Here is a 16,966-nt window from a genome sequence, read left to right as displayed (position 1 = left end):
ACATACATATACATACATATATGAAATATAAAGTTACCGTAAGAGTCACGTTATTTAAAAAAGTTAACTAGAATGAAAAATTTAACATTGAAAAAGATGTTTCTCTTTTAAAGTATTTCTTATTTGAACATTTTTTCCTTTGTAAAATAGAAAATTATAAATTTATTTATTAAATTATAAATTTCACATTTTTTGTAATTATTATAAATATCAGCACTTAATTATGATATATTTGAAACTAGTAATTTTTATTTTATTCAATTTTTAATTTTTAAATGAATTTTTTTTAAATTAATAATAATAATTTAAACAATAAAATTGAATTTATATTTATTTTAGCATTTTATTTAAAAGCACTAAATGAAAAAATAGTTTAATTTTCACGTCAGTTTCAAAATATTGTAAGAATTTTTATCGGAATTATTTTTTTACATTTCTATACTTGTGAAAAAAGAACAAGACTCTTCTTGCATGTATATACATCTTTGTACAATGAGCTTGTGTGAGAAATAGTCAAATATATATATGATGAAAAATGTAAACTACAATTGTATTGTATATCGAAGCTATTTACAATGTATTATAATGAAATAATATTGGAAAACTTGTATAACTAAAAAAAAAGATAGGAAAGCTATAATTTATTAATGTAAACAGTATATTCTGTAATTATAAAACCTATTATCTTAAAACACATCACAGAATTCAGAATTCTTAGCCTGATTATATGGTGTTCCTCTGGTCTTACGGTGACGCTTTAGGTTTTAGTTCTTCAAAACATGGTCTAAGGAATATGGAATTTTTTTTAGCTGGATTATAATATTCATGGCCCTGGAATAAAATAAATATTTTCATTTTATATATAAAATAACAAAACAACATTAATCTATTATGTAAGATTTAATTGTACAAAAATATTAATAATTACTTTTGACCAATCATATGATACTGCATATGCAAATATTTGCCCATTGTGATTAAAGCAACACCGAGTAATTGGTTGCTCCATAGGTTCTGAAGATTTTAATTTAGTTCTTGCATCTTTGTCCCAAAATCCAAATGTACCATCACCTCCAACAGTTGCAACAGTACCATGAACTGGATGAAATGCAATATCATTTACCTATAAGAATATTTAAAGAAAAAATATTTGATTATTCAAATGAATATTTAAAAAAAATTGTAAAGTAATTGATTAATTTAATATTCACTGCATAAATATCTTGATATCCATTAGGAGTTCCATTTGTTCTGTGACATTTAAAAGTAAAATTTTCTTTTGAACTTAAATTCAGATGATGTATTGCTACACGACCTTCTGTACTACCAATTGCAAAACCAGTGGGAACTTTTTTTTTATCTTTAAAAATTGCAACACATCGATACTGATATTTTAGACTTAATTCTACTGTCTTATATTCTCGAGGACTACCTTCCAACTGATAAACTATTAATCCACGTCCAGCAGTTCCTACTACTGCCATTGGATAGTCCTATAATAATTTTTAAATATTACAATCTTCAAAAAATTACTATTAAAAATAAAAATTGTACTTACAACATCTGCACAGTAACATCTTTCAATTAAATTTATAGTCATTGCTGGCTTAGGACTTCGTAGATCCCAAAACTAAAATATTTCGTTATTATATAAATCACATAAATTATCAATAATATAAATAAAAAACTTACTCTTAATGTTTTATCCCAAGAACCTGTCATAAGACACGAATATGTACTTGCTTTAATCCAATGACAAGTTTTAATAGGTGCATCATGTGCTGCAACTTGAATAGCCTGGTTTGAAGCTAAGTCCCAACATTTTGCAGTTTTATCACAAGATGCCATGAATACTTTTGTTCCATCCTATTTTATATAAAATTAATTTAAAATTAATTAATCTACAAAATCATTCTAAAAATATTATTCTAAATTTGATTATCTTACATCGCTCCAACAAACATCGAGAACTGGGGCTGCCATGGATTGCATCGATTTAGGAACTGTTTTGCCGGATTGTTCAACTTCCCAGCAACGAACATTGCAATCCCAAGAACCAGCAACAAGAAAATTTTGTGGAATAGAAGCAGGACTAAATGCGAGACTGGAAACAGAATCATCAGGAGGAGAGACAACCTCAAAATCTTGCATTGGATTAGAAGTAGATGATGTGCCAGTTTGTAATCCTCCACTTTGATTGAACATTTTCAATCAATTTTAATAAAATAACTGTTATTTAACACAAAATAGTATTGTTAATCAAAATGTAGTTGATACATATAATAATAAACATTCGAAAATTTTATATTACGAGAACGTTATATTATTTGTGTATCAGCAATATAAAAAAAATAATACTGTGATTTAAAAAAATACATAGAATGCATACTAGATTTAGATTTTAAGATCAAAATATCATATAAATAGATGGCGAAACTTTGTATTATTAATTTTCTAATATTACAACAAAAATTGTTCCTAGCATATTTTAAATTTAAATTAAAGAAAGAAAAATCATAGTTTATTATGTTTGTATCTTAAGTAGATAAGTATATATATTAAGTGTGTGTGTGTGTGTGTGTGTGTGTGTGTGTGTATATATATATTAATAAACAAAATAAAAAATAATATTTTAATTAAAACAAATTTGTATTATTAAAATTATATTATCAAATTATTAAAATTATTAGATACGCAGAACAGATAAATATATTTTAAAATTCATAAAATAATAATGTAAAATACGAATAACTAATTTAAGATATACAATTTTTAGCAAATATTTTTTTAAAAATTTTATATTTTGTTTTTGTAGAAAAAAAAGAAAAAAACTTTAAGTTTTATTCAAATTATCAATATAATATTAGTATAATAATCACTTATTTTTTTTACTTGAATTTAATAGAGATATAATAATTACTATATTTTAAATACTAAAAATATCTTTCTATATACATTTAAGAGATGATAGTCGATTAATTTTTACACTATTTCTTCTAGTATTTGCTCTCCTTATTTATTATATTTACACAATATATATTTATACTTATTCTACAAAATTTATGCTTAAAAAATAATATATCTAATTAATTATATTAATTTGTTTTCTTTATTTAATCTATTAATTAAAAATTTTAACAAAATATATTGGATTTAATTTTTAAATTAAAAGTATATATGTATAATATATATTTTCTATATTTATATAAAAAATTTATAAATATAACTCAATATATATAATTCATGGATATATTTATAAAAAGATATATTAAAAAAATTATTTTTAAAATTTTGATTTTATTAATTTTTATAATATATATATATATATAAGTATTTTCGTTCTAAATCGTAGAAGTTATATCAAATTCCATTAAATATTAGATTAAATTTATTCTGTATTTTATCTGTGCTAATATTAAGTGTTTATAATATTGTATGTGGGTATCCTAAGAAATTAAAAATCTATTTATTATCTAAATATTATAAAATAAATAAAAAACTTTTATTTTGTAAGAATATTAGATATAAATGATTACAGATTACAATTTTAAATTATTATTAACAACTAAGATAACGAATTTCATAAATATTTTTTTATAAAATATTAAATATAATATTATATTAAATATAATATTAAATATAATAATACATAAATCAAAATCATTAAATAAATTAAAAATAATATACATTAGAGAAAAATGATAAATTTAAAATAAGAAAAAAAGTGTAGAGTGTATTATTAACAAAAAATAATTTTTAAAATTTTAGGCTACTTAAAATAGTTTAAAACCAAGAAAATATAAAAAAAATATAATGCTTAACTTTTATAAAAATTATTATTTTAATTGTTGTTATTATTATTTTATAACTTGAATTTATTAAATATTTGAATATTTTTATAACAAAAATTCATTTTCATTTGATATTTTTTTTAAATATTTAAATGATAACCTGTGATAAAATAACATTTTTATTGATTTATATATGTTTATTGTGGATGTAAAATATAAAAATTGAAGTTATTAATATTTAAATATTTTTGTTAGTCAATGTATATAAAATGTTATCTTTTGAAATTAAATACTTATTATCACAATTTATATAATTTACATAATAATTTAAAATAATGTAAAATTAAAAAAATTTCAATAAATTTCAATAAATAATTTCAATAATTTCAATAAATTTAAAAAATTTAAAAAGTAATTACATATAATATACAAATATATATACAAATTTTAAAAAAATAACTATTATATTATATTAGAATATAAAGAATATAGATTATAAAGAATAACTATTATATTATAATACTATTAAATTTAATTTTTAACAAAATATACATATTTTTTAAATTTTATCATTATAAATAAATTTCTTTATTAAATATTATTTTTTATGTTACATTATGTTACATATTACTTTCATTAATATTAAATGTACAATTATTAAATAAATTTTTTTTTTTATAATAGTATACTGTTATTTGTGAAAACAGTCATTTATTAAAATAATTTAATGGAAGCTTACAATAAAAATCTGCTATAGATATTTATACGATAAATGTACAAATTTGTAGATGTACAAAACTAGATTTTCATAAAATAAATGTCAAGATATATGTATGATTATTCAATACCTTTATAATACTATTATAATTATCTTTTAAATTTATACATTATCTTTGTTAAATTAATTGCAATTGTATAAATACATATATATGACATAAAAAAATACTTTGCATCTCACATGAAAAATAAATATTTTCTCAGAAGAAAAACATCTTATCTACCAATATATTCCGCGGCATAATAATCACAAATGACCAATGTTTCATAATCAATATAAGGTTCTTCATGCCCGTCCACAGGTATATAACATACTTGATGGTTTGGTTGTATTTTTCCTATATGATATATGCCTTCATGTAAAACTCTGCCTATAAAAAGGGCATAATCGTCTTCGGATTCACCAGCAGGAAGAGCATATAAAGGAACACTGCCTTCCCATGATTTTACCCAATTCACATCTCTACCACATAATATTTGAAAATCTTTTTTATCATGAGAAGCTCCACCCCATGCAATTGTACACACATTATTCCTAATACCACCAGGTGTGAGTGAATCTCTGTGATGAGTACGACCTATGTATAAACCATCTTCTGAGGCCATTACAGCATTTTGAGGAATACCAGATGATTCATTATAATCTACCCAAAAATGAGAAGTTTCTATCAATTGTTGTCTGACAACTATGGATGTACATGGTGATTCTAAAATGAAAATGAAGAATGACATATTTATTGAATATCAAAATATCATTTTGAAAATTTAATATATACCTTCTATCAAAAATTCACCAGTTGCACCCCAAGCAGTGCTTACTCCTATATAATTTATAACAAATGGATTTCTATCTTTATACGATAAAAAAACTTCACCATTTAAATGCCCAACATTTACTGTTCCATCACAAAACCATCTAAAAACATCATATTATTGTAATTTTCTTATCATTTAATTAAAATTAAATTTTTAATAATTAAATAAGCTTTATAATTTTTCTTACTGAATCCAAATATTGCACATATGATGAGCACCTAATATGTTTTGTGTTTCTGCTTCTGCCACATCTTGTTCTTGGTTATTCCTTTTTATAGCTGACATTGTGTTTCCCCATCCTCCAATAATAATCTATGAATATAATAAATACAATATAATTATACATATGTATGATTTTTAACATTAATATTTATTTTCAACAAAATATAAACATACTTCATATACATTTGAGTCTCCACCTAAATGGGTACGTAAAGAAATTCTTGCATCATGAGCAGCTTGTACACATAGCCTAAGACGAGATTTTGTGATGGGAAAATAACGATATTCTGAACTATCAGGTGTAATAATCCTAACTAAAAAAAAGATCGATTTCTTAAAATAATCACACTACACTACGTAAAATATTTTATTAAATTATTTTTCACAATGTCACAAAGCATAATTTTTTCATATATTATATAATATTATAATTTATATATTATTTAACCTATTTTGATTGAATTTTTTATAATCACAAAGCACATCATACAAAGTCCACGTGTTGACATTTATCATCTTGTCAGTTTACTCACTAAAAGACATAGTTGTTGCTTTGATCTCAAGATAATTTTGCTTTATTGTTTAATAATGCAATTGATAAAACAATTACACTTAATAATAACAAATTGAAAATGTACAATCGGATTTGGATTTCCTAATTGATGGTTTTGGTTATGTTTTCTGTATGATCTCATCGCAAAAATATAATTTGTTACATTCTCATTCAATCAACTTCGCTTACACAAGTAAAATGCCATGCATGAGATCGAACTTCTCTTTAATTGGCGCTGTTTCAAGAAATCATGCGCATGCGCAGCATATAATTTTATTGGCATAGATTCAATTTTGATCGCGGCAAAACGAGAAAATGCAATTTTTTTCATGAAATAATGTCGTTAAAATGAAATCATATAAAACATCTAAAATATCTAATTATTATTAGTGATTTGTTATCATAATATACTAAACATATAAAAAAATATAAAATTATGATTATAATACCAGTACTACATACCTTTACTACTTTCGCATCAAAAATCTTTCTGGCTTCGAAAGTGTAACACACCTGTTCGTATCTTATTCTTTGTTTATCACAAATATATTATATTCTTTTCATTCAAGTCTTATTTTTTATTTGATTTCAACTTTTCTTGACATTAGTTTTAAAATTACCGACTAACTATATATAATAAGTATGCAATACGATACATGCCTGTTTCATGCAGTTCATCAAAGACATTATGTTCGACATGTGACAACATCAAAGAAGTATCTATTTGGAATTAGTTTATCGTCTACTTTCCATTTTCATTTTACTTTCTTCACGTTGTACTAATGCCTAGCATTGTTACGCGTATACAACTTTTACCATTTCTTACCATAGCTATTTAATAGTTTCTTAGAAAACAACAATTTGTATCTCGACCTAGAGATGTCTTTTTTCGCAGAGAATAGAAAACTATGTCATCAGGACGCTTATTTGTTACAGTTACAATTTAATTTGAAAAAAAAAGCATATACTAAGATTGAAGACAGAATATAATCTACTACTTTCACTTTTTTTTTTATAGCATTTCCAAAATTATTTTTTTCATATAAAATATAAATTTCGTTAAGAAAAAAATAAAAAATAAAATTTAATGTCAAATCTTTTGTAATAAATGGAACAATATGTTTTACTTGTGATTCACGACATTAATAGTGTCCTAGGTCATTGTCATTAACATTTTGGAATTAAGTTGATCGATGCACATGGTCGACGTACGTTTCAAATGAATACGCTCGAATACGCAGAAAGTAGAAAGCATTGCAAAAGATAATAACAAGGATGTAGCAATGTCATTCTGGTTTTCATGTCAGAAAGTAGCATACGATTGATTTATTTTGATCTACATATTGCTATCTTATATCTTTTGGATCATCTTTTATCTAAAAATTTATCATAATTTTTTTTTTTGATATTTAGTAATAAAGATGAAATATTGTATAAATTTTTTTAATTAAATTTATAATATTAAAAGATATTAAAAATTATTCGCTTCAAGACTTTTATTCAAATTAGAAATACAAAATATATTAGAAAAACATATTTTTCTCTTTATTAACATCAATATATCATTAGATTTTAATAGAATAAGTTAAAATATTGATAAAATGTTGGATTACTTTCGTAAAATATCCGGATATGGATATTACATACTCGATCCGATAAAGAGTATATTATTTAAATTATGATAAATAATTCTTTTTATTTCAATTTTAATAATTATTATTTTTAATAAGTATTTAAAAATTACATTTTAAATTATTTCAATTATTATAAACATTTCATTATCAATTACTATCATACAATGTTGGTAATTGATGCAAATTATTTTCGTATTAGAGAAAGTCCATTTGCAAAGCGAGTTTGCATAATAATCAATTGTAGTGAGAGGATCATTCTCTTATTATTAAAATAAGATTAAAATAATTTATATCATTTTTAATGTGACTTGTTTTCTATCTAATTCTGAAACTTTAAGGAACATACAATCTTATTATTTTATAATTTATCGAGCAACATTCATGGTAACATCAAACATCACGAAAAATTTCTTTTGTATGAAAGATTATTGATATTCAAAAATCATACTTCTTTTATGCGAGATGTAAATTGAGCAAAATGTTCATTCCGATGTTTACGAATTTTGAAAAAAGTATTTGTGAATATTATTTATGACTTTAATGTGAAAGCAGGTTTTAAGATAAGATTTATTTTATTTTTCTTTTATCGCGTGTGAACAATTTAATAACTATCATTATAATAATTTTACGCAACGATTATTCAACTTTATGTTTTTAGATATTATTTTATATGTTATTTATTATACACACGTCGAAATATTTATGTTTTATTTTAAAAAATATGAAGATATAAAAAAGAATAAAAAAAAACAAGAATTAAAAAATATAATTATAATATAATTTAAATAGTTTGTTAATTTGAGTATTTAGATTTGATCAAATTTCTTAAATTTTTTAGTAATACTTTTTTAATAAGAAATGATATATAATTTCTATTATTAATCATTTTATTTTTAAGATAAATATTTGCGGAAAAAAGATATAGGATAAGTAATGCATATATTTATATATCTGATTATTTTACATAATAATCAGATATTAATATTATGAAAATAATTTATCATTGATTAAAATGATGATTATAATGCAAAGACATAATGCGGTTTCCTTTCTCATTGGAGAAAAGTTATCCACCCACCGTAACAAATATCTTAACCTTGGCAATGATAATGCATAGAAATCAGGGCAATATTTTTACGAAAGCTTGCAATATACCGGTTGCATGGGAAACTTTCGATCAACTAATTGAAGTTAAAAACACGAAGACTATAATCATATGCGAACTAAATCCATTAATAGTAACATTAATTAAATTATACTTTTTATGCAAATACTTACGTACAATATATTTGTATAATGTAATGTATTTATATATTTTTCTAGTAAATCTCTTTTTTTTATAAATATGTGTATAGTTTCAATTTTTTATAAACCTTAAAAAAAATATTGAGATCAAATTATTATAATTTCATTTTTATGAATTGTTGATATATATATATATATATATATATATTATATTCATTAAAAAATTTACTTTTTAAAAATATATTATTTTATTATAATCCAATATAAATTATATTAAAAATTGAATTCTTCATTATACTTCTCTTTCTAATTCTTCATTCAAATTATTATCAAATAAAATTATATTATTTCATTTTGTGCAGTTTTTTTATTATATCTATTTTCCATATAAAAACTAATGAGATCTATAAATGGACATAAAAATATAAAGTTATTATTTGAAGCAAAGCCGAAGTTCAAGAAAAAGGATAGTTTTTTATATGAATTAAAAAGTCTAATTATGTTAGGTAGGTCATGCTCTTCATAGTTCACTGAATAGTCAGTTGCACGCGGACTGACCCATTGCTTTCCCCGTAAAAGTGAAGAGTTAAATCAGGTTGACTCTTTCTCCCTGCTCTGTATGGTCGAGTACCAACCAATGTCCTATCAGTATGTGCACATCAAGATCGCTTTTACCTTTTTGTGAGCGAGGAGGGATTTCTAAGAGTATAAAATGGTAAGGAATCGATTCGCATATCAGTATGTGTGTAGTTTCAATTTGTTATAAGAAACTTGGTTTGAGCTTATTAAAATAGTGTGACTTCTTTTAGCAACTTATCTCCCTTTTGTCATGGCGAATATTATTTCGCTCGTGAGTATTGAACAATCTGAAAAATAATTTTTATGAAATTGTGATATTTGAATTTCAATTTGATCGAAAAAACTTTATATTATTTATTACAAAATATATTTATATATTGAAAATATATATCCGCATTGTTATTTGTTATTGATGATTATTAATTTATATTATAAACTATTCTACTTTTAGAGTGTAGTAATTCTTAGTTGCATCGTACTGGTCCATGCGGAACCAGCAACAGCAATTAATAGTATGTATATTACTTGCATTTTTTTATATGTTATATGTTATGAAAATAAATTTCTTATATCTGTATTAAATTGCTATAGGATTTTTAAGACAATAAATATTTAAATTATACTTACAATATTAAGATATTAATATTATAAAAAATTAATTAAGTATTCTTTATTATTAATTTTAATTGCTTTTATGAAATTTTAATTTAAATAAATATTTTTTGACATTATGATAAACAAAATCTTTTTTTATTTCACGAATTTATAGGCTATCCCATTATAGGAGAAAGCAATGGTTTCGAGTATAATAGCAACATCATCAACAACGGTGCTTATATGACTGACAAAGAAGGTCATAGAGAAAACATGGATTTTTACGGTGGAGGAAATAGTGGACATTTATTGACTAACAGCAGGAGTCAAGGAAATTTCGAAGAAAGTTTAACAAGCAATTCTTATAACGGATTTTCACCTAGTTCCCATAATACTGACTTTTCTACTTACTCTAATACTGGTAATCGTGAAAATCTTGCTTCGAATTCCTATTTTGCAAATAATGCTGCTCAATCCAGTTTTGGTAGTTACACAAGTAGCAACAGCAATGGAGATTCTACCTTCAAAACTTATACCCATGGCAATGATCAAGCCGGATCTGATTTCAATCAGTTCTCTATTAACAAACACAAGAATCTCTCTTATATGAAATTTTCCGATAATTTAACTGGTGCTACTAGCGCGGGAAATTATCCTGAACTAGGTACAGAGAATTCTTCTTTCCGAGAAGAGTACTCTGGCGACTCTTTTAGGAATCACGCATCTAATGATGCAGGATTCACGGATGGTGCTGATCAAATCTACAACAGAGAAGTTTCTAATCTATTTAATAGTCCTAATAATGATTATTCATATGGAAAACATAAAGATAGTACACTTAATATAGGAGGAAGCAACAAATTTATGAATGATGTATATTCCTTTCATCCTGAAACTCGTTATGTGCGAGGAAGTCATGGAAACATGGGACGTGATTACGGTTCTTCAATGATTTTATCTAATCCTGGAAATAATCCTTTCGGCAATATTCGTGGAAATAGCGGTGGAAAATTAAATAAATATAATAAATATTTAGGTGATTATATTTCCAATGGTTTAAACTATTTTTCCAAGGAACAAGATATTGATTATTTATTTGGTAATCACGGTAAAGGTAATGGAAAATTGTCTACAATTAAAGAAGGCAGACCAAATAATTATTTTGGATCTTTGTATCTCGGCAAAATTGCCGGAGGTCATAAAAGTAAATCGAATTTCATGAATTCATATCCTAGTACTTCGTCGATAGCGTATTCATCTATACCGAATTTACATAGTAGTAACAGTTATGCTGATAGCCCTGTATTAAGAAGATATCGAAGCAATAGTTATGTACCAGGACATGCTAGTTCATATTCTGGTTATTACTAATAATTTTTTAATGAGTTAAATGTGTGTGATGGCCGTGTGTTTTGTATATATTTATTATATGAAATATTTAATATTAATTAAACGTTATTTGTTGTTTAAAATAAAATTATTGATATGAATACATTCATTCTTTTTTTCTTTATTACATTTTTAATATTTAATTTTAATTATGTCGAAGTTCGAGTAACTTTTGGTTTAGCTAAAAATATTTCTTCCTCATCAAGTTCTTTCTCTTGTGTCCATGAAACTTTATTATCTGTAACTTTGATGCTATTTTCTGGATTCCTATAAAAAAAGTTCTGATTTCGAATAATCGATTAGATAAAAAAGTTGACAGTACATAAAATGCAATTTATTCAAAATTTTATAATATATAAAAATGTTTAAATTTTATAAAAATATACAATGGTGCATAAAACTAACTTCGTGCATTTTATCGAAAGCAAGATCGAAATCTTGACTTACAGTGATGCTATACTGCTGAGTTTCTCCATTACTGAAAAATATTAAAATAATAATAAAATGATAGATTTTAAATATATATTATTTTATAAAATTTTATGTAATTATATATATATCTATAATAAATATAATATTTTAAATATTATTTTTTTTCTTGAGATCACGATTAAATATATGTTTAAGAGAAAGTTATAAAACTTTCACTAATATATTTAATATAGTACCTATAATAAATTTTACTTATTAAATATCATAAGATTATTAGAAATTTAGAAATTTCAAACAATTAATTGAATATTAAGTTTATTTATTTATATATATTTGATAAAGTCAATAAAAAAATCGTTTTAAAAATCTTCTTACCTGTTGTTTCAACTTCACTTTCAATTCCCAAAAGCATTGAAGATGCAATGGTTGTTTTACTGCTTTCCCTATAAAAAATAAATTTAAAAATTTTGTTATATTATTTTTATTTAAAAAAAATAATATATAACAAACTTTGAAGTATGATTTTCATAGAGATATAAAGCACTTTCGTCATGAATCTCTTTTAAAAACATTTTATCAGTATTTGAATTCCATTTTTCATTTGTTACTTGTTGTTTATAAATTTGCAGATCCTTAAAAAAATGTTATGAATTTTAATTTGAAATCTTTTAATTTTAATAATTAATTTCTAAATAAATACCTCAACAGGGGAAGAATTTATTTCAATTACATGAGAATGCAATTTTGAATGTGATTTTGTTTTTTTAAAATTCTGTAGTACTATAATATTATTTTTATTTTTCTCATCATACTTTTCGTTTAACAATTTTCTTGAAATGTATGAAAAAATTTTATAATTTTCATAAAATAAAAAATATATTTAAATTTATTAATTAAGAACAAGATACTATAGTAATACCTTTGTAAAATTTCTTCATGTTCAGAACATAAATTTTTAATTTGATTATTATGCACAGCAGATTCTATTGTTTCTGCTTGGAATTGCAAAAATGATAGCGCACTGGAAATTATTTCCGGTTTTTTAATTATTTTTGGTAAAACTGTATAACACGATTCTAATAATGATTCTCCACATAATTCTCCATAATTATTTTTTACTGGATCGTTTTCTTCCAATTGATTTTCCAATACATCAATTTCTTCCTGTAAATGTTTTTATTTTTTTTTTATTTAGCAACTAAGATAGTTTATAAATCATTACTCACATTATCATTATCTACTATTTCTTCATCTTCCATTTTAATAGTAATTTCACCTCTATGTATTTTCAGAATGTAATCCAAATGTTTCCTATTTATTTAAATTTTATTTTATATAAATATTTTTATTTAATGTATTATAACTTCCATTATATAAAAAAAATATTTTACCTTATTTCACCAGTTTTATATTTACTGAATTGTTCTATTACAGATGAAAATTTGAGTTTTTTTGCTTCTTCATTAATTACATAATTCGTTAAAAAATTATTTAACGCTCCATTAATATATGGTAATGTCTGGTATAATATATGGTAATAAATATACATTATGATTATAATTACATATATTATTATAATTTTAAATAATAAGAAATATATTATACCGATACATAATCCATTAAAAGCAAATCAATTAAAGTTGAAATAAGTAGAGATGCCATAGCTGATGCTCTTTCTTGAGCAGCTTGATGTAAGGATAAATTCATCAAAAGAGCTGTAGCGTATTCTAATCGATAGGAATCCATAATACGACATTGATCACGTAAATGATGGATCAACCATTCCACTAATCCATTTTCTATCATATAAATTCTTTGTTGTTTGCGTAAGGATAATTTTTGTAGCATTGCAATTATCATATTACAAGTTATTGTATCTATGTTATTATCAGAAATACTATTTAAACACTTAAATATCTAAAATATTAATTTTGAAATTAATAAAAAATTGTGAAATTTTTTATTAATGAAATAAAAATTAATATATCAATATACCATATCAACAACAGTAGAATCAAATGATAAATAATCTCTGCCGCATCTGAACGATGCTAAAGCGTTCAATAATCTTGTAATTGATTGCTGTAGAGGATGTGGTATAATAACGTTTTGTGGAGTTAATAAATATGGCAGAATGGATTTGCCTTTGTAACTAGCGATTTGACTATGAAGTCCTAATAAATCTTTACTTATATATTCGTGCATCGTTTCATCTCTTTCTCCAGGTTGACTAAATGTTATTTTCTAAAAAATCGAAATTTCTAATGTATTAAAATTTTAATAATTATTAATATTTTTGTCTTACCCTTCGTAATGCTTGCAAAAGAAATAATTTTGTTTTGATGCTTCCATTAATTAAATGTAACTTAATTTTTTTGAAATCTAATAATTTTGGAGGAATGAACATATTGTACGAATTTGAATATTCAATAAGTTTCATTTCCGAATTAGATGATTTATCTAATAAAAATTCCGAGGAACACTGTGAAGTTATAAAATATAATATAAATAAATAAAATATATAATAAAAATTTAATATAATTATATACAAAAATTAATATAATATTATATACATATATTAAATTCTTATTGCTTACATGTGAACTGTCTTTTATATTTTGATTAAACAAATCTGGAAAAATTTTTATACAAGTTTCTAGCATAATTTGAAAATCAATTGCTATTCCTTTTACTGAATCTTCTAAAGCTGTTGTTAATACTCTTGCAATACTCATCAATTTATGATAATCAGTATGGAGTTTATGGAATCTTACTTTTAATTTTTCATAATTACAATGAACATTAGATAATTGAGATTTTGCTATAGCCAATTCTTGAGTGCACTCTACTAATTTTTTATTTTTTTTTGTAAAATGTGATGAATAAATTTCTTCTTCAGAGTTTATTGATACAGTCTGTATACTTCTAAAAAAAGAATAAAAATAAAGAATGTAGTAAAAATTACCAAAAGTATTATATTAGAAAAATATTAAATATGTCTCACTTTGACTTTTGATTAAATTTTATATTATCATATAAATTGCATTGATCTTCAACTTTATTATCTTCTAGAAATATCGGAATATTTCTATCATTTGGTATGATTGGTACATTAATATTTCTAATTGTTTTTTTTGTAGTTATATCTTTTTTGGAATCTTCTATTAGAGATATTGAATTTGAAGAAAATTTGTTGGAATTTTCACTATATTTTTGATCACTAAAAAACTTAAAATTGCATATATCTTTATAAAATATTATATATATATATATATATCTTCAATTATTCTTATTAAAAAAATTATATTTTTATAATAATTTAAATTTTACTTACTTGTTGTTTGCACTTTTCGAGGAAAAGCTGTAAATGTTCTGTCAATTTGTCTGACCAACTTTTTTCAAATATTTTAGAAAGAAATGGTTCTACATATGGGTCCTCCATAAAAGGTAATGCAAAATAAGGTCTTAATTCTGTAATGTTTTCTAATTCTTTACCTATTGTATTCAGAAATTTGCGTAATTCTTCCATACTATCATTCATATTCTTTTCAACTTCAGTCATAAAATTCTATATGTTATTAATGTTAAATCAATCACTATCAATTTTTTTGTTCAATTATTTATTAATCTTATTTTTATAATATTTATATTAAAGTTAAAATTAAAAAAAAATGATAAATTAGTAATGATTGAAATTACCTCTTCATATTCAAAGTCTTGTGGATTAAGTGATGTCATAGAATTATTTATATTTATTTGTATTTTATCTGAATTATTGCAGAAATAAGAAAATTATTTTAAATTAATAATATACAGAGATTATACTTATTTATATATTTATATTGCTATATATACCATTTTCTTTATGCCATTGTGATTTTAATATATGTTTAGGTAATATTGCAAAATATACATATATATGTAACATTAAAATTTTATAAGCTTTTGTTTGTTTTGCATCTTTAGGTACTATTATGTTCCATAACTAAAAATGAAAAATTTTAATATATTATATTTCATTTAAATAATATTTTTATTTTTTTGTTAAAAGAATATATTTTTATCATACTTTAAAGAATGTCTTCAAATTTCCTGTTTTGTAATTTATCATCAATTCTTTACACAAATTTTCATAAATCTCGCTCTCGGATTGTAAATCTTTTTTAAAATATTTAAAACCTTTTATTGTTGCTTCTACCATTAATGCACCGGCAGTATTATCGAAATTATGATCTATAAGGAACTGTAAATTTTTTTTACATTTAAATATAATAAGTATTATATTTAATATATAATATAATAAGTATTTTATTATACACCTTTATCAATATAAACTTATAATTAAACTTATAAATAATATAATTTATTTTACGACACATTAATCCAAAGAACATACCTGATGAACAAGTTTTAATTCCTTATTATCCATTTGATTTATTACCCAATTCTTATCCATTTTTGTTATTTAATTTGATAAATTTAACATAATGGAAATAGAAATTATTTTATGTTACTGTATATTTAAAGAATCGTGGTTTACGTACAGTTACGTGAAGGATATTTCCTTCCATAAAATTGATTTTACGCAAACGCATCTCTAAGCAATTAATGGTGTTTGGATTTACATATTTAGCAGAATAACATTTTTAAAAATTATACGCGATATAAAATATCGTATTTCTATAAAAAAAAAAACTTCTAATTTATTATTCAATCGAATACAACATTAATTAAAAAAAAGCTTAATTATCAAATGCTTATAATTATTACTACAAAAAGAATAAGTTTTTCTTACATCTGATATGTATGAAGTTTTAAAAATTTTATAACAAAAGCTTCTCGATTACTTACACACATATAAATATGTAATATCGATATAATAAAATTTGTGCATATTATTTAAAACAGAAAAAAATTAGTTTATATACAAAATA

The 16,966-nt window shown here is 22.7% G+C and overlaps 4 protein-coding genes across 8 annotated transcripts; 1 reads left to right on the top strand and 3 right to left on the bottom strand.

Moving 5' to 3' along the window:
- Positions 1-624: 624 nt before the first annotated feature.
- On the bottom strand, positions 625-2,335 carry LOC122714634 (protein Rae1). The gene is made up of 6 exons (XM_043936136.1): positions 1,948-2,335; positions 1,693-1,866; positions 1,559-1,630; positions 1,212-1,493; positions 929-1,123; positions 625-831 (listed from the first exon to the last, which is right to left on the bottom strand). The coding sequence occupies exons 1-6, from the start codon at positions 2,203-2,205 to the stop codon at positions 745-747; spliced, it is 1,068 nt and encodes a 355-aa protein (XP_043792071.1). The 5' UTR covers positions 2,206-2,335; the 3' UTR covers positions 625-744.
- A 2,161-nt stretch (positions 2,336-4,496) lies between these two features.
- LOC122714636 (C3 and PZP-like alpha-2-macroglobulin domain-containing protein 8) lies at positions 4,497-6,347 on the bottom strand. Of its 2 annotated transcripts, none has more exons than XM_043936138.1 (5): positions 6,055-6,347; positions 5,781-5,920; positions 5,572-5,696; positions 5,345-5,484; positions 4,497-5,275 (listed from the first exon to the last, which is right to left on the bottom strand). In XM_043936138.1, exons 1-5 carry the CDS (start codon positions 6,113-6,115, stop codon positions 4,785-4,787), a joined length of 957 nt encoding a protein of 318 aa, XP_043792073.1. In that variant the 5' UTR covers positions 6,116-6,347; the 3' UTR covers positions 4,497-4,784. The 2 variants fall into 2 exon arrangements, with proteins under 2 accessions (XP_043792073.1, XP_043792074.1); XM_043936139.1 differs by having other exon boundaries at positions 4,500-5,275; positions 6,140-6,346.
- Positions 6,348-9,847: 3,500 nt separating this feature from the next.
- On the top strand, positions 9,848-11,695 carry LOC122714631 (MATH and LRR domain-containing protein PFE0570w-like). Its single transcript, XM_043936131.1, has 3 exons — positions 9,848-9,888; positions 10,069-10,129; positions 10,387-11,695. The coding sequence occupies exons 1-3, from the start codon at positions 9,868-9,870 to the stop codon at positions 11,580-11,582; spliced, it is 1,278 nt and encodes a 425-aa protein (XP_043792066.1). The 5' UTR covers positions 9,848-9,867; the 3' UTR covers positions 11,583-11,695.
- LOC122714630 (lisH domain-containing protein ARMC9-like) lies at positions 11,637-16,816 on the bottom strand. Of its 4 annotated transcripts, none has more exons than XM_043936127.1 (18): positions 16,429-16,816; positions 16,102-16,275; positions 15,888-16,017; positions 15,732-15,799; positions 15,367-15,600; positions 15,037-15,260; positions 14,630-14,957; positions 14,338-14,514; positions 14,028-14,276; positions 13,638-13,949; positions 13,424-13,551; positions 13,259-13,343; positions 12,952-13,196; positions 12,733-12,862; positions 12,543-12,664; positions 12,408-12,475; positions 12,048-12,078; positions 11,637-11,867 (listed from the first exon to the last, which is right to left on the bottom strand). In XM_043936127.1, the coding sequence occupies exons 1-18, from the start codon at positions 16,486-16,488 to the stop codon at positions 11,750-11,752; spliced, it is 2,883 nt and encodes a 960-aa protein (XP_043792062.1). In that variant the 5' UTR covers positions 16,489-16,816; the 3' UTR covers positions 11,637-11,749. The 4 variants fall into 4 exon arrangements, with proteins under 4 accessions (XP_043792062.1, XP_043792064.1, XP_043792065.1 ...); XM_043936129.1 differs by having other exon boundaries at positions 14,807-14,957; XM_043936128.1 differs by having other exon boundaries at positions 11,726-11,867; positions 12,006-12,078.
- Between the last annotated feature and the right edge of the window lie 150 nt (positions 16,817-16,966).

Source organism: Apis laboriosa, unplaced genomic scaffold (assembly GCF_014066325.1).
Source record: "Apis laboriosa isolate Shangri-la unplaced genomic scaffold, ASM1406632v1 scaffold344_cov150, whole genome shotgun sequence".
In the NCBI taxonomy this organism is placed as follows: Eukaryota; Metazoa; Arthropoda; class Insecta; order Hymenoptera; family Apidae; genus Apis; species Apis laboriosa.
This window is presented reverse-complemented; position numbering and strand designations above follow the sequence as displayed.

Coding starts and splice junctions, on each gene's coding strand:
- LOC122714630 (XM_043936127.1), bottom strand. CDS start 16,488: ATGGATAAGAATTGGGTAATAAATCAAATGGATAATAAGGAATTAAAA. Junction 16,018..16,101: donor ATTTGAAGACATTCTTTAAA/GTATGATAAAAA, acceptor TTTCATTTTTAG/TTATGGAACATAATAGTACC. Junction 13,197..13,258: donor AAATAGTAGATAATGATAAT/GTGAGTAATGAT, acceptor AAACATTTACAG/GAAGAAATTGATGTATTGGA.
- LOC122714636 (XM_043936138.1), bottom strand. CDS start 6,115: ATGTCAACACGTGGACTTTGTATGATGTGCTTTGTGATTATAAAAAAT. Junction 5,921..6,054: donor AAAAAATTCAATCAAAATAG/GTTAAATAATAT, acceptor TCTTTTTTTTAG/TTAGGATTATTACACCTGAT. Junction 5,697..5,780: donor GAGACTCAAATGTATATGAA/GTATGTTTATAT, acceptor TTATATTCATAG/ATTATTATTGGAGGATGGGG.
- LOC122714631 (XM_043936131.1), top strand. CDS start 9,868: ATGGCGAATATTATTTCGCTC. Junction 9,889..10,068: donor TGGCGAATATTATTTCGCTC/GTGAGTATTGAA, acceptor TTCTACTTTTAG/AGTGTAGTAATTCTTAGTTG. Junction 10,130..10,386: donor ACCAGCAACAGCAATTAATA/GTATGTATATTA, acceptor ACGAATTTATAG/GCTATCCCATTATAGGAGAA.
- LOC122714634 (XM_043936136.1), bottom strand. CDS start 2,205: ATGTTCAATCAAAGTGGAGGATTACAAACTGGCACATCATCTACTTCT. Junction 1,494..1,558: donor GATGTTACTGTGCAGATGTT/GTAAGTACAATT, acceptor AAATTATTATAG/GACTATCCAATGGCAGTAGT. Junction 1,124..1,211: donor GATATCAAGATATTTATGCA/GTGAATATTAAA, acceptor ATATTCTTATAG/GTAAATGATATTGCATTTCA.